Source organism: Glycine soja, chromosome 15 (assembly GCF_004193775.1).
Source record: "Glycine soja cultivar W05 chromosome 15, ASM419377v2, whole genome shotgun sequence".
NCBI lineage: Eukaryota > Viridiplantae > Streptophyta > Magnoliopsida > Fabales > Fabaceae > Glycine > Glycine soja.
Window position 1 is genome coordinate 34,297,490 of NC_041016.1, and position 21,054 is coordinate 34,318,543.

At 33.2% G+C, this 21,054-nt stretch overlaps 1 protein-coding gene across 1 annotated transcript in view; it reads right to left on the bottom strand.

Annotated features, from left to right (window-relative positions):
* Positions 1-2,559, bottom strand: part of LOC114387946 (peptidyl-prolyl cis-trans isomerase CYP59-like) — a 28,257-nt gene extending 25,698 nt beyond the window's left edge. Inside the window, exon 1 of the mRNA XM_028348244.1 lies at positions 2,285-2,559. Within this exon, the coding sequence (XP_028204045.1) occupies positions 2,285-2,382 (98 nt within the window). The 5' untranslated portion in view covers positions 2,383-2,559. The remainder of the gene's footprint in view (positions 1-2,284) is intronic.
* Between the last annotated feature and the right edge of the window lie 18,495 nt (positions 2,560-21,054).

A 21,054-nucleotide genomic window follows, 5' to 3' on the forward strand; every position in this document is an offset into this window, starting at 1 on the left:
TTGCAAATGCAAAATTTGACACTAATCGGCTTTTTGAAGATGCTATTTTTATCTGGACTTGGCTTAGACACTTTGAGAAGGATTTTACAATCCACTTTAATCAGTGGTCAAGCAATATTAGACAAGGTTTTTTGTTTATGTAGAGGGTAGTACACACAGCACAACAATAGATGTACATCACACAAGTAGTTCTATTTGACTACTTCTGCACTACATATAATACTCTATACTCTTTGTAATTAGTACCTCTGGTACTCTATTTCATATTAATACAATTAACTTTGCTGATAAAAAAAAAGGCCCAGTTCGGGGTAGTTTCTCGCTTTTAGTTTTGAAATTTTTAAAAATCAAAATCAATTTTGAGTTTTGAGGGTTTATTCTTTTTTTTTAGTTTTTAAAATGTTACAAATTGAAGATAAATAAAATGAGTCAACCGTTTCATCTTATCTTGCTCTACTATGAAATAATGGTAGTGGTAGAGATAGCGGGGCAGGAGTTGCAGTGGTGACGGTGGTGCTATAGTATTGGTGGTGGTGGTGACGACGGTGGTGGGGGTAGAATAGTGGCGGCGACGATGGTGATGGAATGGTGATGGTGATGGTAGTTGCAGTGGAATGGTGATGACAGTGTTTCAAAACCTGGACTAACCCAACCGGTCTAACTGGTTTGACTGCGACTTGGAGGCCTAGGTGGGTCGAGTTGCCTATCAGATCAACCATGCATTGACCCTGGTGCAACCTAGTACGACCAGGTCGAGTTTGCGATTAGACCAATAACCCACTTACCAGAGCTAGGCCACACTCAAGGGAGGAAACACGCTAGGTCATGGGGGTCAATTAGTGACCTACTGGTTCAACCATTGACCTAGTCCCCCAATGCCTAGACTAGGTCAATCATTAGTTCGGCTTTTAAAATTATGGGCGGTGGTGGGGTGGAATAGTGGCAATGGCGGGGACAACGATGATGAAGGCAATGGAATGGTGGCGGTGAAGACAGTAGTAGCGATGGAATAGTGGTGGTGGCGGCGGCCATGACACCAGTGGTGGTAGTGGCAATAACAGTGGTAGAACGGTGGTGGAAGCAACGACAACAAGGGTGGGGTGAAATAGTGGTAACGACAGCAACAACGACAATGGAGGCGTCGGAATGGTAGCAACGACAATGGCGATGATGGTGGCAGCAGCAATATGGTGATGGTGTAGGCGGCAAAGGCAAGGTGCAGTGATGATTGCGATGCAGTGTTGAAAACCGAAAACCAGAAAGTTGCAATCACCCTGAACAGAGCCTAAGCTATTCTCATAGGCTCTCTCATAGAAGTTCTTATGCTAAAATATAAATTTCAAAAAAGTTGTAAACAAACTCTTCCTATTGAACTTTGAGTCTATCACCCCATCTCAACAGAGAGCAACTTATGACCCTGTAGAAAAAATCCATGTATCCAGCTAGCATCACAGTAGTGCATAAAATAACACACTCAACCAGAGTACATAACAAACTCATAGCAACAGAAAGCATGTTGTGATTTCGAACAACCACCCACATATGCAAGTACCATACCGGTGCATTAAAAAATTAAATAATACAAAGAACAAAGGAAAACCAAGCTCAGTGTTTCTTCTGAATAAACATACTCATATTAATAAATAAAAAAAGAGGGGTACTAGGGGTACCCGTACCCAACCAGAATACAACATAGTTCTGTGTTTACAATCACCACGAAACAAAGATTCACCCCTACATTATATAACCTACACCTAATAAATCCTCTAATCGACATACACCTAATAAATGACATATCAGTCAAAAAAATGCTGTATAGAGTATAGACGGCAGAACAGGAAGACCCACAAAAATGTGATGTGCTCTCCAGGCCATCCAGACACATCGGCTTCGGATCCCAATTCCCAGCCACTTCCATGATAGCAATGAGGTCACGGTTTCCAGCTAGCATATTTACCTCCTTGAGCTTTTATGATTGTACATGAACTTGTTACCTACTTCTCTTACCTTTTAACACTGAGACCCATCACATAAATGTAACATAACAATAAGAAAAACACCCTATCCTCTCTTATTTTCTAATTCTTAAACGACACATTTCAGTGACCTTAAACGCTTAAAATGCTACCAAATATTGCTTCCCAAACCACACATTCCTTGAGCAATAAGGGTTTTTGTTTCAGAAGCACCCAAAAAATTATCGAATAATAATAAGGAATGAAGACCCGATAATAAAATTGAAAAAGAGTTTAGGGTTATGGAAAGAGGAATTAGGAGCACTTACTTGCAAAGCTTCAAGAAATTTTTGCAGGTCAAGGGGCATTTGTTGGTGTGCAAATCAACGACAAGGTCCCCTAAGCTTGTCACGATCAGCACCGACATTTTCGTGTTGTTTCTTCGAAGACGCTCGCAAAGAAGAAGAAGAAGAAGCAGTGCACGAACTCACGAGTTTAAGCTTTCTCTCCTTCGTTTGTTTGATTTCTGTTCTAGTCGCAAGGAGTGAGGAGATTTATGAGCATTCAAATTTCGGTGTAATGTAAAAGAACAGAAAAAGAAAACTCGATCAATTTTAGGGTCATTCTACTTTTAAATTACTTTCTTCCCTGTTTAAAAAATATTACATTTCTGCCTAAAAAAAATTAAAAGTACAAAAAGAGCATGGTACAGTTATTTCGGAAACAAAAAGGAGAAAAAAGGGGTCATTCTACTTTTAAATTACTTTCTTCCCTGTTTAAGAGCTTCACAAATTTTGTTGAGAGGGGACAAAATAATTAGTGATATCATATATTCAAAATTTACATATAATTGTATTATTTTATACTCGTATATTATTGTTGTCATTAATATAATAAAAGTACACAATGTAATACTGTTATCAATATATATAAAAATTTCCATCTATTTAAAGTATTGATGTCGGTTCTTTCAAATGCTTGAATTCATCAATATTTGAATCAAAATAAAAAAAATAATTATTTATTTTTTAATATAAATGATGATATTGTTTACAAGAAATTCATTTTTAATCTTATGCAATCTTGTTTTTTATAATCTTCATAGTTAAAAATTATTTTTTTTTAACTTTGAGAACAAAAAGAGTTAATATATATAAGAAAACTTAATCAATCAATAAAATAAAATGTATTTTACTTTTTTATTCTTGTCATCAAAAGTTTTTAAAAAAATCTAGATGATTAAGGTTGTGTTTTGATGGGAGATTTTAGAATTCTAAGAAATTTTAAATTTCATGAATTTCATTGCTTCAATTTAAATTTTGTTGTTTGAATAAGAAAATTAAATTCCTTCGTATTAAAAATCTTGTGTTTGGATAAAATAATTAAATTTCTTTATTTTTAAAATTTCTTATTTTGATAAAATGATAAAAATCTTTCTACAAATTTGTATTTGAATAAAACAATTAAATTTTTTCATTTATAAAATGTTTTACTCATACTAAAATAATTAATTTTTTCTCTTACAAATTATATATATATATATATATATATATATATATATATATATATATATTCTTCTCCAATTACAAATTAAAAATAAAAACTTAGAACTACAACACACAAAAAATGTGTACTTTCCAACAAGAGAAAACATTTTTCCAGCATTAGTTTCATTTTAAAAATCATAAATGAAAAAATGCTTAGATATGTGAGCATGAGATCCAACTCATTTATAATATTCATTCTTCATAAACTTCCATATAACTACAATTTCATGATAGACAATTAAAAACTAGTTTGAATATCAATTATATAACCAAAATAAGATACAAATTTGAAAGCTAAACTAAAGTTGTGTCAATCGTGAAAATTGCACAAAATTGCACTTAATCCTCGAAAGGAATATATTTTTACAACAAATAGAGTAATTTTTGCTAAATGATTCCACTAAGAAATAAAATTTTAAATATGAGACATAGAATTCATTCTTGATTGTAAGTTCTTTTTAATCAAACAAGTAAGTTCACAGTTTTCAACTTATTAGAGAATTGTTTAATACATAATACATATAACAATAGTAATTTTGATAAAGATATCCATAGATAATTATAGTAGTATCGTATCACGGTTTGTAAGATAATTTGTAAGTATGTTTTATGATAGTTGTGATGTCCTCCAAGGTTCACAAAATACATGTATCATGCTACGTGACACTCCAAGACACACATCAAGCCCTGGCAGAGGAGTTCAAACGTCCAACCCTTAGCAGTTGGGCTCTTCAATGGACAAGTTATCTCTACCCATCTAATTATTCGAATATATTATCATTTTTTATCTCTTGGTAGGTATTCAATTATATACAAGGCTACACATTATCTATAAGTAACAATTAGCTACTAGCTTTTATCTCTAAGCTATACATTACCTCTAACGTTATCTATAAGTCACCGGCTATTATCTATAAGCCGATAATCATCTGCAAAGGTTGTTACGTCACCGTAACAAACCCTATCAACAAGGACTTGTAGATCCCTCTCCACACTATACATACCAAGTGTTCTCTACTATCTCAAGACACTTATGCTCACAACAGCAACACACACATCAAACACATACACATACTCACAAACTCATGTATTTTCATACTTACTATCCTAACTCATATACTTAATTGAGCATCAGAGTCCTTTGTGTTATAGGTCCCCCCTTTTGCCCTCCTAACAAAAGCTACTCTCGGTCCAACATGCGAAGTCTAGGAGCCCACCTTAGCCACATCCACCCTAATGTGCGCCAGTTTTGAATTTTGGTAAGTATAATGGTGTTTTTGATTAAAAAGTTAATTTCGATAATTATTATACTTCGATAGTAATTTCAATAGTAACCAGAAATAGAAATTGGAAAAGTAAAAGTATTAAGAAGAAATGGAGATTGGAAAAGTAAAGGGTTTAGAAAGATGCAATAAAGTAAAGAGACATGAATTCATAAAAGGCGAGAATGAATACATACATGATGACCTTCTGAACCAGTAGTCAGTTTAGATGTGAGGTGTTGCCGGTGTTTGAGGAGTTAAGTGATACGATTCAATCCACCGAAAACTGGCAATCATAAGTCTTATTTATAAACTTCTAATACTAACGATCGAATTCTATGATTTTGACGCATGTGCAACAATATTCCTAGGTACATAGATCTAAATGTTATTTGATGTCTTCGTGTAACTTCTTTGTAATTGCTTCAACTAATATTTCAAATTTTCGAAAAGATTTTACTTCTGAGCGCTTTCCAATCCCATGTGCCCTAATGAAGTCATCGAAAACGTCAATTTCGATCAAAATAAATTGATTTGATGGTGCATTCAACTTCTTGAATTTTAGTTCACCTTTTGATCACTTTTGAATATACTTTTTTGTTTCTCTTGAGACAATTCCATTGAAACTACACATAAGTTCTATAACATAGAAAAATTGTACATAATAGAGGTAACAAGTTGTTATCTATGCATTGATATATATAGATGTCATACAGACCTTTACAATAACACAATTGTAGAATGGAGAAGAGCAAATAGGGAGAATGTTGAGTCATTGTAGTTTGAGTTAAAATTATTGTTGTCTTAGTGCAATATAGTTGTCTTAGTGGAAACACACTCACGGTGCATGTTTGCACCCATGATTATGCATTAAACTCATTTTTACCATGTGTTGCACCCATGACTTGAGCCAACTTGGCAAAATCTACTTTACCACTGAAGATTCAAGAAGCAACTCAAAAGTAGTGTCTTCTTTGCTCTTAAAAAAAAGCATATAATGGATTGGCATAATCCATACATCTCATTTTTATATATTTTCCATAAATTTTCTTTTACACACATATTATTCATGTTATCATGAATAGCTTGAGTTATAACTCGTATCCAATTTCACCTATCCTAGCTAATAAGATCTATTTAGGCTACAGAGAAGAAAGGTTTTGATTTAAAGTTCAATCACAGTCTATGATCATGTACACAAACCAAGATGAACAAGAACTTCAAGTCTGAACTCATGGACTTCCAGTATAGGGCTTAGGACTTGTATATTTAGTAAATTGCTCAAATGTGTTTAGACTATGTTGTGCTGCTAAACCATTTTACAATAGTTTAGAGAATTTTTCTAATCTTAATTGAATACATATCATTCTCTCGATCCTTTAAAGAGTAAGTCCTCTTGATTCTTAAAATAATCATTATATTAGTATATTAGTTTTTTGATTTTTTCCTTCTCTTTCATAGCGAACAAAGTCTATAATTTGTTAGCAACATGAGTATTTGTCATGAACTCATCATCACCCTTTTGCTAAGGTTCAATATCTATAAAAGATTATGTTTGAGCAGAATCCATTTGTTATTGAATTTTGTATCAAAAGGCTTTTCTAGAATATATTTATGCCTAAGACTCGCTTTCTATAACCTTTGTTACTTGAGACTCTAGAAGCCAAGATTTGTCTTGTGAGTATTGGTTATTTAGAAGCTTGAAATGGATGTTGAGAAAGTGGTGCATATTGGAGGCTGTCATTGTAAGAGCGTAAGGTGGAGGGTGGTCCACATAATTACTGGGTGGACTTATACGAGAAAACAACACGAACAAAAGTTCAGCAGAGCAAAATGTTCCTAGCAAGGCATGAAATTGGTTTGTTGACATAATGAAATGTGAAATTGCTTTAGCCAGAATTAAGAAGACACTTTCAATGGGAGGAGAGCAATGAAGGACTCAAACATGAATAAGAAGACAATTCATGAGCCATAGGCCATACTGCCACCCCAAGGATATCTATCACATCTTGCAGAAAATACAAAATTTTAAATTGATGGTAGGTCCATGAACGAATTCATACAATGTATATGATTTATCTTAACACACATCAAATGATCAAAACATATGAAAACAAAAAAATTGCTATTATCATTTGCCCTTTTCAGTTTTCATGATCAAGATAACAGTTCTAACAACCCCACCCCCCAAAAAGGAAAAAAAAAGTTCCTCTAGAGTAGAAATTAATAACTACAACAACATCAATATCTAATATATTGATCTCTCTGTCACACAGGGAAATGTCAATGAATACAAAACATTCAAACTTATCAAAAAAACCATAACTAGAGAAAAAACTAGAAACACGAAAAGTAAGAAATAAAAAGGCTAAAAAAATGCAAGTACAAGTTACCTTGAAAAATGGTGGTCTGATATGCGCCTTTTAATTTTCAACAACAACTAGCATGTAATCAACAATGTTAGTTTTGTAGGCTGCAAAAACAATGTAGAAGTGCAATGAAGTTCAACATGCATAAACATTTTCCTTTCTTAATCTGGAGATGAATAAATAAGTTGTTAAAGTGAACATGTATGAGAAAAACTAATTTGAGATCGATCCAAAAAGCAATGATACATTTTTTTTCTATCTGACCAACAAAAAATTAAGTATAAATTATATATATAGTAATGAGCAATGACACAGAGCTAGAAAATGATCCATCGGTTGTAGATATATGCAAACAAGGGATCATGGTTATCAAACTTTCGAATTAACTCGCTAACTCTTACGAGTTTATGAGTCCACTTGTCTTCTGTGAATTAACTCTTGAGTAAACTCTTTTTTTAGTAGACTCTAAGCAAACTCTATAAACTCTAAGTAAACTCGGTAAACTCTCGAGTTTACCACCGAATCAACAAGTTAGCAAGTTAAAAAAATTAGACCAAAATTTAAGTCATTTTTTTATTGTTTTCTCTCTGTATAGCATTCAATATACCTTCATTTAGTGTGTTATTCTCAAATACAAAATTCTCACCTTTAATAATATCAAACATTTGTTCTCTAATAACATCAAACTCTCGATGAGAATGATCTACCAATACTATAATCTCTGCAAGTTATTATCTAGTAGTGATGTATTATTACTAGACTTGGTTAATTAAATATTCTGAACTTTATGATTTACTATTTTGTTTTATCATATTGTTGAAATATTTAATTAGTATGTTATTTATAGATATTTTGTTATTATTTTTATATGAAGTAGACTCTTACGAGTCTACGAGTTGAGTCACGAGTCGAGTTTATGGAACTCTCACGAGTTTGCGTAAACTCTCCAGTTTGATAACCTTGCAAGGGATTCTAAAGTATAATTGTATGCATACAGGTTTGGTTTAAAGAAAGGGAACAAAATTAGAACATGCCATCCCCAATAGTAGAATAGCAGAGGCACTCCAATAGTAGCAAAAGCATCACCACTTAATATAATTAGAACATGCCATCCCTTTATAATGAACTTCAATCCAACTCTACTCCTAGTAGCAAAATAGATTTTAAATAAATGGACTCCTTCCTACTTGTTTGGTCTTATCCCATGCAAACTTCCAGACAAACATAACTACCATCCTACATATTCTAATAAATAACTAACTAACTACCGATTGTTATTTTGTATACATAACTCCCTAGAGTCTTCTATAATTTGATGCACATAGCTATTATTACAAAATATAATTGAATAAATAAGCATGAGAAAGAACAAGAACAAAACCACCCTTGACCAACACAAGTATAACAAAATTAAGCATCCAAGTTCCAAGATATGATAGGAAATAAAATAAAATTTTAAGAGTACATTATTGTCATAAAACAACAATTATACCCTAAAAAATCACTGCACTAGATAAAGCTATGAAATTAAAGATACAAAAAGGAAAGCACAAGGTAGTGAGACAAGACAATATAAGTTACCATAGGGTTAGTGCCTCTTGGCATTTCAAAGTAATTCTCCATTTCTCCAGCACAACAATTACTTCAAAAATGCAAAAATGGAGATTCATCTACAAGACAATGAGTAATACCATGGAATTTTAAAAATTACCAGTAAATTAATTCTCCACACCTGTTCCAGCGAAACACAAAATAAAATAACTTGAAGATGCACAATTAATTGAGAAAAACAAGTGAGGGATATAATTTGCGATAACCTGAGAGTGATGAAAGAGAGAAAAAGAACCAAAGAAAGACAAAGGAACATCCCAAATCAAAACCTTGGAAGAACCCTAATCAAACCCTAAGAAAAAGAGATGACCGATAGAGAAAGAGAGTTCGAGTAAGAGAGAAGAACCAGAGAACAAAAACGAGTGATAGAGAGAGATGACCTACAAAGATCCACCATTGTGTGCATCCACTGTTAATGGTGTCACAATCACAACCTACGATGGCCTTTGTGACTTGTTGCAACGACGGTTGCACTAGAGCTTCTGTTGGCGAAGTTTCCCTTCATGAAATCGAGGCACCTCGTCAGAAATCAAAATGTTTGACCCATGTCCACTATGCAACTCTTTCTAAAATTTCATTGTATTTCAAAAAATCAATATTTTTTCATAAAAAATAAAATATGGTATTTTAAGCACATTTGTTAGTAAAAGTTTTTTTTATATATAATCATTAAGAATTTCAATATGTGTTTAATAAAAATTAGTTTGAAGAGAGATTAATTACATATATATTATTATATAAAAATATAGTTTTAACTATCATTATTATCACCATTGAAAATTACATATATTCATTGAAATACATCAAAACAAATTGACAATAATATATAAATATTTTTATAAAATATTGCTTTATTACTTTTATCTAAAACTTTATTACTTAAAAATATTAAAATATGAAATAAAATAAATATAATTGAAACAAATAAATGTTTTATATTTTAAATATAATTTACCAAAACTATTTTCAATATAGAATTCATGTAGACTCTATATGCAATTATAATAACTTTTATTTAAAACTTTTTCAATAGGTTAGTAGTCATCAATCTTTACCATTGAATTTTTAAATTAATATATCCATGGCTAATAACAATTTTGTCCATTATTGAGGAAGTTATTCACTTTACCTTGTTAGACATAATATTTTAAAGGAAAAAACAAATTTAGAATTTAGTTCCGTGTTCATGCTAAAGAACGCCATCACCTATGAAAGATACCTCAAGTGTGGATATCTCAAAATACACCTCTTAGTAGCTTGTGCCCTAATGTGAAACTTGAGGAAAATGTGTGGACTTCTCCTCTATTTATAGTCCTCATTCTCTTATGGCTGAGTGTGGTCCCTCTCCCTCCTCTTCCTAGGCTGCTAGGTAGTTACTGTTCATTGGGGGAGGACATTTGTTTGTGCGCAACTAGATTGTCCTTTCGTTTGAGGTTTTAGGATATCATCCCCTCCTTGTCTTGTTGCCACGCTTGTATTGTAAAGTCGTTTTGCCTCTGATGTGTCAGGGTGTACTAGCATCAAAGTGTACTAGTGTTGGACAGTGACTTTTATTATATGCTAGGTCATCCTTGGGGTTGTGTCGCTTCATGTATCTTCCTCTTGTTTGTCCTTGTGCCATGTGTTGGCCACCCCAAGAGGGAGGACAATCCATTGTCCCTTAAGTTTTAAAGCTGTTAAGGCGCAAGTACTTAAGTCATGAATGTGCCTTCCTTGCTTGTCCCTATGATACAAGTTGGCCTCCCAGAATGGGATAACGGTCCACAGACCTTAAAGTGCCAAACACTTAAGTCATGAATGTGTCTCCCTTGTCTGTCCCTATGAGTTAGCCTTCCAAGATGGGAGGATGATCCATAGTCCCTTAAGTGCTAAGGTTTTTAAGGCACAAGAACAAGTCATGAATGTTACTTCCTTGTTTGTCCCTATGATATGAGTTGTCCTCCTAGGATGGGAGAGCGATCCATAATCCCTCAAGTGTTAAGGCTGTTAAGGTGCAAGAACTTTAGTTGTGCATGGGATCTTTCTTGTTTATTATTTCTCCTTTCCTTCCTTTATATATAAATAAAGGAAGTGATCCTAGGAACTTTAGTTGTGCATGGGCTCTCTGATAAGGGCACTATTCATACCAGAGATCCAAGAAATTTAGTTACATATATGCATGTGTGTGTGTGTGTGTGTGTGTGTGTGTGTGTGTGTGTATATATATATATATATATATATATATATATATATATATATATATATATATATATATATATATATATATTTAAGAATGACGGTCTTCTTGTTGTCCCATCAATCGATGTTGGAAAGCTAAATGCCTCATGTGGAATGAGTGGTTGTTGTTGTTATTAATGAGCTTGGTAGTTGTGTTTGAAATTCAAAATGGGTGTAAATATGGGTCATTACATTATGCTCTTTTGATTATGGGAAATTATGGGAATCATTGGATTTCTCATTGCTCGTTCATTTACAAAAAGTCGTGTGGTTTCCATTTTTCTTTCTTTTTTATTTTTGTTTTGAACAGGGACTTGGAAAGGTGCTTCTATTTGACTTGTTGTGTACATTGTGAACTTTGGGATTTTTGTTGCTTCTATTGATGATGAAAGGTGCATGTTCCCTTCATTGTTTTATCTGTTGTTTATTTCTTTGGTGATTTTTTAGGCTTGTATTTTTTTGTTTTTTTGTGTGTTGATGATTGTTTATAGGCTAGGTTTTGTTTCAGGTTTATGTTCTTTCTTCTTCTTCGTTTCTATGTTTCCTTTTCTTCCTTTTAAGTTTTTGTACTCTATACTTTGGTTTTGAATGCCTTGGGTGGTGATGTTGGTTGGCACACGTTTCTAGGCAGATGGTGGTCCCATTCATAGTGGTGAGTCTGATGCAGAGTTCGTGATGCAGAATTCTACCATTGAGTAGGATGGGTCTTTGCATGACGTTGAAAGGGATATCGTAGATGAGGAAGTGGTGCCCTTGACTATGAATTTTCAAGAGGAGGAGGAAGAGAGTGAAGGGGAGAATAACATTGGTGAATACAAATGGGTGGACAAAGGTGTTTTGAAGATGCATACGATTTTCACTTCAAGGGGGTTATTATTAGGTATGGCAGAATGGATAAGTTAAGGTAGGGGTGTTGGTGTTGTGTGTGTGGAGTATTGCCGATAAGACGAGGTGATGAGTGAGGCGTCGTTGGAAGGTTTTGAAGATTATACGTACATATTTTAAACTTTAAGCAAAAAATTGGGCATTTTGCTTCCTTTCACGAAATTCCAATGCTCAAATTTGGAAGTGTTGAATGTTGTACCCATACAACTTCATTTGGATGCTTGGGCTTTTGTTTGTACCTTTTAAATTTTGTGTGAAAAGTTAGGCCAAATCCCTACAATCCACATGTTCTTCTATTGTTTTTGTGCTCAAAGATATGAGAAAGATTGGTTGGGTCTCCCTAAATAGTCGTCATGGGAGGGGGTTGTTGTCACCCTTTCAAAAGAGTTTTAAGGATAAATTTTTTAGAGTCGGGGGTGGAAGAAGATGTCCTAGATTGTTCACAGATGTTGTGGGCAAAGAAACTTTCCTTTGTATTGGACTCATGATCCTACAATTCACATGGATGTCAATTTGTGATTCTTTAAGGATAGCGAGAAGCAATTGATTTTTATATTAAAGAGTCATCCAATTCTGTCATGTCAAAAGTTTATTAAATGTGATGATGATGGTGAACCCTTTTCTTTTCTTGTGTATTATTGACTATGCCTTTATTTGTCTTGCCTTTTATAGGTTTGACATTGGTGGTTTTGTGTTATAGGTGTTGTTGCTCTAGTGACTAATGGTGCGAGATTGAGAGAATTGAGTAGAAGGAAGGAAAAAGTCATTACCACTAATGCAAGTGTTGTGTGAAACAACATTCGGTGATTGATATTTCCCTTTTCACACACTGAAGAGGAAGGGAATAAAAAGAGGAAACATGATGACTTTGTTGATTGTGAGGTGAATTCAAAGTCTGAGTTGCACCTGGTTCAAACACAATTTTCCTTCCTTGTTATGAATGGTGATGTAAGTTGGTGTAAAACTTTTGCTTTTGAAGAATTTGAAGGTAAGGAGGCTTTGTGCTCCATTTGGAGTAAGCCCTTTCCATTTCATGAAGTTTTGGGCCAGAATTTTTCTGGTGTTGGTGATTTGGCTAAGATGGAGAAGGTTGGATAAATTGGTGCACATGAAGTCCTCCAACATTATGGTGTTGGCATGGGGGTTGTGGCTCGTCTGATGGAGCATAAATATGGTTATATTGTAAATTAGAAGAAGATGGTAGCAACTCAAGTGAAAAAGTTGAATGGTGAGGTGTCAAGGTTGAAAGAGGAGGTTAAAAAGTATAAGGAAGAAGTTGGTTGTTTTTCAAATAAACTATCTGTTTATAAGAAGCATGTTGCTAGAGTTGAAGAATTGGAGCAATATTTGGTTGAGATACAGGTTAAGTTGGAGTCAAATATTAAAGCTTTCGAGAAGTATTTAGTGAAACAACTTCATCTCAAGGGGAAGGAAAAAAGCTTACTTGAAGAAGTAGAGAGGTGGAGGTCAGAGTGCAACCCAAAAGATGTTACTGCCATTGATGATCATGCAAAGGGATTTAATAAGGCCTTGGCACATGTTGTTGCCCTTTGTCCTGATATTGACCTTTCAGATATTACAGTGAAATTAAATTTCTATGCTAAGGATTTCTACACTTGATCTTCATGCTTTTGATCTTTGTTTATTGGGGTGAATGAATAACTCGTTGTAGCAAGTTTCTCTTATCTTCAAGGTTTTCAGCTTTGTAGATTCATTGTAGCAAAATGAAGCTTCCCTGTGGTGAATTTGTGTAAGTTCCAGCTAATCAATTGTCTTATTTCACTATGGTGAGATTATGTCTACAACTTCTCATTCTTTAATGATCAAAATCTTCAATTGTAACATCCAAATTTACACAAAAACATTAAAAAAAAACTATATTTTTTTAGTTTCTAAAATTAGTTTATACAAATTATTAACAAAAACAACAATTTTGAACAAAAATTCTAAAGAAAAACTAAGATAATTGCTCACATGATAAAGTGTGAAAAACAATTATCAGCTACCTTGTCTACGAGGAAGTGAAACTACCTTGAATGCATTCGACGAGACCCTAATTGGTGGTCCTACCAAAATTGTATTCGGCTAAATCACATTTGACTAAATTGAAGGTGTAGGATTTCCGAGTTGTGAAACCTCCATAGTGGAAACTTGCTAGATTTTATAACTTTGTTGCACATTTTGATTCAACTGTATATTCCATCCCTGAGTAGAGGATGTTGCAGAACTCTTAATTGATTTATATAATCTATTTCTACCTTCTTTGCACTTTGATATCCATTATGCATTTTAGGTCTAACAATATCGGAAGTTGTTTTGATACTTGCATAATATTGTGTATGACCAAGTCGATTTGTTTCCTAATAAATGATGTAGTCGTCACAATAGGTGACTTTGTTTAAACCTTTTAGGCATCAGTAGTCGAAATGACAAGTGGTGCAAACTCATTTGACACTGGTGTTGATGGTGTTGTTTGCATAAAAAATGTAGACATACCAAGTGTCACATATTTGGTGGTTTTCCTATCGTATGTCTTTTCTTGCATTGGTTCCATATCTCATGTAGTTTTACTAGAGTATGTAACATCCCAATTTTTGTAATCTAGATTAAAAAGGATTGTTATTTATAAATAAATAGAGTTTTAAAAAAATGATGAGATTTTATAAATAAATAAATAAGGAGATATAATTATTAATTAAAATAATGATTTTGGAGAAAATAAAAAGGGTATTTCATTTATTTGTTTGATAGAAAATAAAATAGAGTTTGTTTTTATAAAATAAAAAAATAAGTAAATATAGGGCAAATAATAGGCTGAATACCTTAAGTATAAATAGTTATGTTAAGTCACGTGCCTCTTTTTGGTCTCATTTTCGTTTTTCCCCTTCTCCTCTCAAAACTCTTTCTTTTTCCCGTAGCCCACCAAACCTATTTCAGAAAAAATGACGATCTCGGACTCGTTAACCGTTGGATCGTCGTGAAATTTGAGTACCGCGTTTGCAACCCAATTTCGAACATTCTCACCGTTGGGAATTTCAAAACCATCTCTGAGCTTAGAGGAAAACCCTTCGCATTGTAGCATTTTAATTTCCCACAGAAACCCAAAACTGTCTCGGTAAAACTACGATCTCGGTTTCGCTAACCGTTGGATTTTCATGAAATTTGGATATGTTGTTCAAAATTCCATTGCGCACACTTCCACCGTTGGGAATTTTGAGATGATATTTTTGGAGAGAGAAAAGGAATCGCATGAAGACAGTACAAGTGGAGGTTTCAATCTCTTCTCCGTCTCTCTGACGTTTGGGAATTCTATCGGAGCAGTCGGAGGAATAACTGAAGGAATCTCAGGGAACCGCTAGAGATGTTACTATCACTGGCTGAAGACACGTGAGTCTGCTCAGAGGTAAGGGATGAGTTATTCAAAATTGGGGGTTAGTGAGAACATGAGTAGGGATCCTTAGAGAACTAAATTTGGGTTTATTTTGGGATGTTTATTGAATTATAATTTTTCTTTATGATTATGAATGCAATATTATTGTGTTCTATGTACCAATTGATGTCCTGATAAGAATTGATTGATAAACTTGAGTGCTCTTGATGTCCTTGTGTTTAACCCATGATTTTGATTAATTGATTTTGATATAATTGTGAGAAACTATTTTAGAGGTTTTACATCCCATATTGTGATAAAATCTTTTGTATAAATTGTTATGTTGAGGATATGAAATGATGATTCAAACTGTGAGTATGTGATAAATTGAACATGTGACGAATGATGAAATACATGTGTATTGAGATGAGATGTGTGTATTGAGATATGAACTATGAACTGTGCAATCACACAATTGTAAGACCCTTTAAGGGCGACGAGTATTGTGATGGGATCCACTATGGGAACCTGACGAGTTAAAATGATTTTGAAAACAATTGAGTAAATGTGTGTATTGCATAGTTCATAGATAAAGTGTATATGATTCATGAGGTGTGATAACATTTTAAATTGAGATTATACCATTGTGATTGGGATTAAGTGTATGTGATAAATTGAGTATGTATATGATTGAGATATATATGTGCATTGAAGTGTTGTGTGCATTGAGTTGTGAACTATGAATTGTACAATCACACGATCATAAATCCCTTCAAGGGCGACGAGTTAATGCTAAGTCCCTTTTAGGGTGACGAGTTGATGTTAAGTCCCTTTTTGGGCGACGAGTTAATGTTAAGTCCCTTTAAGGGCAACGAGTTAATGATAAGACCCTTAAAGGGCGACGAGTTAAAATTATTTTGAGAACAATTGAGGAGTCGTGTGTTTTGTACAGTTCATAGATAGAGTCTGTGTGCTAAAATGTTTTCTGGGTTGGACCTGAATCAGGAGGGAGAGGCCCTGACGGACTCTTCGGAGTGTAGGCCTTGGGGGTCACACGGTTTGAGTGCTCCTTTAAGCCTATGTTGATCCCATATGGTTGGAGCATTCTCGCAAAACACTGTGACCCTGACTGGTCTCCCTATGATATTACCTAGTGAGAGTGATTTGACTTACTATTGTGTGGTTTGTCTTGTTATGTACTCCTAGGCGCCCGACGAGGTTTTTCACTGACATGGTACCACATTGCATATAGGCTTGAGTCTTAGCATAACTGTTGCATACGCTTGCTAATTGTTTATTATGAAATCGATGTGTTATTATGTCTTGATCGGAGTGTGTGATTCCTGTGTATTGTGATTGATGATTGAAAGGTGTGATTGATGGATGAAAAGTGTGATTGATGAATGACAAAGTGATGAAATAATGTGAGATATGCTAAGTAAATTGTATTTGGCTACTATATGTTGTGTTGTTTCTCTCTAGTAGTTAGAAATGTTATAACTCACTCCCGGTTTGCTGTTTGTGTTTGGATCCTGTGATGATCTTGAACTTTGTGTTCGGGGAGCAGATGAATAGGTGGATGACTATGAAGAACCTCATGCTAGAGGACACGGGAACACCACGCTCTGATAGGATGTGACATTAGGATATAAGTTCTATATTAATTGTATGAAACTTAGATGACCTTCTTTGAGCTGAGATGACTTTATCATTTATTTGGACAAGTTTGAATATGATGTAGAAGAAAGTGAATATGAGCCTTTTACCCATTTGAAAGACTTGTATTTAAAAATGTTTTAAAAATACTTTTAATTAATATTTGAATTTTCATTCCTTTATTAACATATATGTGAGGGGTAGAGGGTGTCACAGAGTACAAATGTGTAGGCCAAATTGACTCTACCTCTAATTCAAAATTGGCAAATAAGTCACCTTTTCTAGTCTCACCAGGCATGTCAATTTTGTTGTCACGTGAAAATCAACTGATTAGATTGGGTAGTTGCTTCAACACGATTCAAAAATTAAGATTAAGCAATTGATGTCAAAGAGGGAAATTTTCTCGTTAACAATGGATTCCCAAACTACTAAAGGAAGTGCTTGGTGTAGGTGAACATGGAAAACTTAAAGAATACAATAAAATTGAATTTAAATGACGAAGTAATATCAAACACGATAAATGCAAAGGATAAGTAATTTGATAAGAATTTGAGTTGAAGGTCTTTTTCGGTTGTTACATATCGAATATTTATGGGAAAAATCTATCTACAACAACTAAAGATCGCTATCAAACCCATAACTTGGCAGTTTAAACCTATGATCCTCAATTCCTTGTTTTTTAGCCCCATTCTCTTCCATCTTTGGTCCAATCAGAAACCATTTTTTCTTGGGGCTTCATTCAACTTCTATTATGGGTTACCGAAATTTTCATTTTTAGTTACCAACACTTATATGTTGTTTTATATTTTCATGAATCTTGAAACTTTTGTTTGTACTATTTCATTTGGTTCATATATCAAAACTAATAACATCTGTGATTATGGGTCAAATCAAACATGAACTTATAGAAATAATTGTTGGAGAGTCAAATAATTGATATACAAGTATAATAACTTATATTATAGTTGTTTTTATATTTCCATGAATCTTGGAACTTTTGTTTGTAGTATATCATTTGATCTACATCTTGGAATTAATAATATTTGAGATTATACACAAAACCTTTCAATTCGAAGCAATTAATACTAAGAAATGATGTCTAGCTACTTTCTTATTTTTTTCTTCGTTTTTCTTTAGCTTTTTTTAAGCCTTTGTTTTGTTTTGCTATCAACTTTTAGAATCAAATTTTGAAACTCACTTGCATAAATACCAAGAGTGTTCGCCAAGTTAGGATGAGAGAGAAGGAAAAGAGAGATAAGTATTTGTCTATTTTCGAGTCAGAATTTTGTTTTATATTATATATAATTTGATTTAATAAATTAGTGCCTTCTTTAATGAATAGAGCACATTATTGCCTAGAGTGACAATACTTCACATACAATAAACATTTTTGAGAGTTATATATGGGTTGTTGCATAGAGTATGCTTGGATAACAGTCAACATACTTTTGGACAACTTAGTTTACTATTACATTTGGTAACCTCAAAATAATTTTTTCACCAAAGTTTTACCTAAAACCAAGTTGCAATTGAAAGAAACATGTGGGTTACTTTTGAAAAATCATTTTTTGTTGGAAGTATTAATTTAACACCAACATCAGGTAAAAATACTTTTGATTAGTATTATTCAAACAAATTTCTTTTTATTAATATACTTTTAAACAAAAAAATATTCAAACATAACTTACTTTATAATATACTTTACAACCTATTTGCAAACTTTAATTGAAACATGCACATAATAGTTAAGGAAAACTCATTATAGCCAATCCCTATTGATTTAAGTAGAAAATAAGTAAATTCTTGGATTCAGATCTTGCATATAAAAAAAGGGTATTGGGAGAGTTTTACTCCCTTAAAAAAAATTCACTAAACTCAATTTAAATTAGTTGTTGTTCATGTAACTTTTGGAAACCAAATATCAAAGATAATAAAAAAGGGAATTGATCATATATTTTATGGAAGTCATTTTCTATGTTGACTGAAATAACAATAAACAAACTAAAATGGGGGTTGAATAATGTGTATATCTTGGTTTATACTAATTCACTCAACTTGAGCTATGTTCAGTTTTCTTTAACTCACTAGTAAGTGGCTCCATTAATCAAAACTTGATTACAAAACAAGTATATTAACTTGTCATTTTTGGCTTTATAAGTATTCTTAATACCACTTCTGACACTATCTTAGACTCCCCCTAAATTCAAGAAATTCAAGTATTATTTAATACTAAGCCACTCCTGGCTTTCACAAACTCATTACATCAATAACTTATACTTGTTATTCATCAAATCCAAGGTGGATGAGATGACTAGTCGTCCAAACCTAACATTGACTTCTCAAATTTAAATGTTGGACTCAATTTTTTTTTCTAACTTTTCTTACCCTTAAAATGGGAGGTTGAGCTCAAAAAACTCATAAAAAAAATAAGGGATTTCTTTTCTTTATTTAGTTTTTTTTGTAGAGACCACATTATCCTTCCAAGAGAGGTAACTTGTTTGAGATGAATAGGATTACTATACTTGTGTAGATCATGTTGAAGGGAGTTTCTTGAGTGAAGAAGAAGTGGTTCAGAGTTTGATAAAAACACTCAACTTCATGATGATAAGCATCAATAGGTGGTTTCTCCTTAGGTTCCAATCTAGAGGAGCATGCTTGTAGTCCATAGAACTTCTTAATGGCATATCCATCTAGGGATGGGAGCTCGAACTTGTGTTTGAGTGCTTCAAGCTCATGTTTGAACAAACGACCAGGTCGAGCTTTAACAAAATGAATATAATCAACATCTTCTTCATCTTCAATCAATATTTCTTTGGCATTGTAGCATTTTATCTTCTTATACAAGACTAGCTTATCAACAACAATCTGAAAGCGAGTTTCTAGATTGGTTAGGCAAGAAAATTGTGAGCCCAACATGAAAGACATGTGAGTGTTGAGCCTTTTGATTTACCGAATAGAAGCTTGCCTTAATCTAATCTCTTTTATGTAGGTAGATAGCTTCATTTTCATATCTAGCCCATAATCAAATAGTTCCCAGCATAAAAAATTTAGACTCGCTTTAGGTTCCTCCAACAAATTGTCTTCAGTTTGGAAGGTCACATCAGACTTAGAATGATCCCATGGAAGAACAACATTGAAGGTACCCATCAGCTGTTGTAAACCCAATGCCATCTTCTCTACTTCTTCTGATGCTGGCTTAAAGAGGATAAACCTTTCTATCTGTGGGCGGATGCTCGAAGATCAAACTATTAGAATTGGGAGCAATAGTCTGTCGTGGAGGGAATGTCTTGATGAGTGATTTGTTTTCACCATAGGCAACCAGAGTGTGTTTTTCTTCTTCAGGTAAGGTGTCCACTACTAGAAAATTGACATTTAACATAAGTTTTTTTGGACATTTAACATCGATTTTGAACTAATGTTGAAATTACTATAGTTAAAAGTAGGTCATTTATAATATTGATTATAAAAACCAATGTTGAAATCCACTATACAACATTGGGTCTCCCCAAAACTGATGTGGTCTAGTAGCAAATAGTCAGCAAAAGAAGCAAAAACAACATCGGTTTTGGAAAAACCGATGTTGTAATGTACCATACAACATCAGTTCTACTAAAATCAATGTTGTATGATGTATTACAACATCGGTTTCGGTCAAAATCGATGTTGTATAGCACCATACAACACTGGGTTTGACAAAATCGATGTTGTTTTTTGATTTTTTTTAATATTTTGTTTATTTATTAAATGAACCCAAACTTGCAAAATAAAAGCAGAACCAATCCAAACCATAATCAAACCAATCCAGACATTATATATTATATTCAAATTATTATTGAATATGTAACATCCCATTTTTCGTAAACAAATTTAAAAGGTTTTTTTAGTAAAAAAAATAGTTTTAGAAAATGGTGAGATTTTATAATTAAAAAATAAGGAGAAATAAATGTATTAAAATAATGGTTTGAAGGAAAAAAAAGATATTTGATTTATTCATTTGATAGGAAATAAAATAGAGTATTTGTTTTTAAAATAATAAAAAAATAGAGTAAATAATAGACTGTGAGTACCAAACTATAAATAGAGACATCTTAGGTCAATTTTGAGACTGACTATACTTCCTACGCCTCCTCTTCCTCTCAATTTCATTCTCCCTTTTTCTGCTCTCAAAACTCTCTCTTTTTC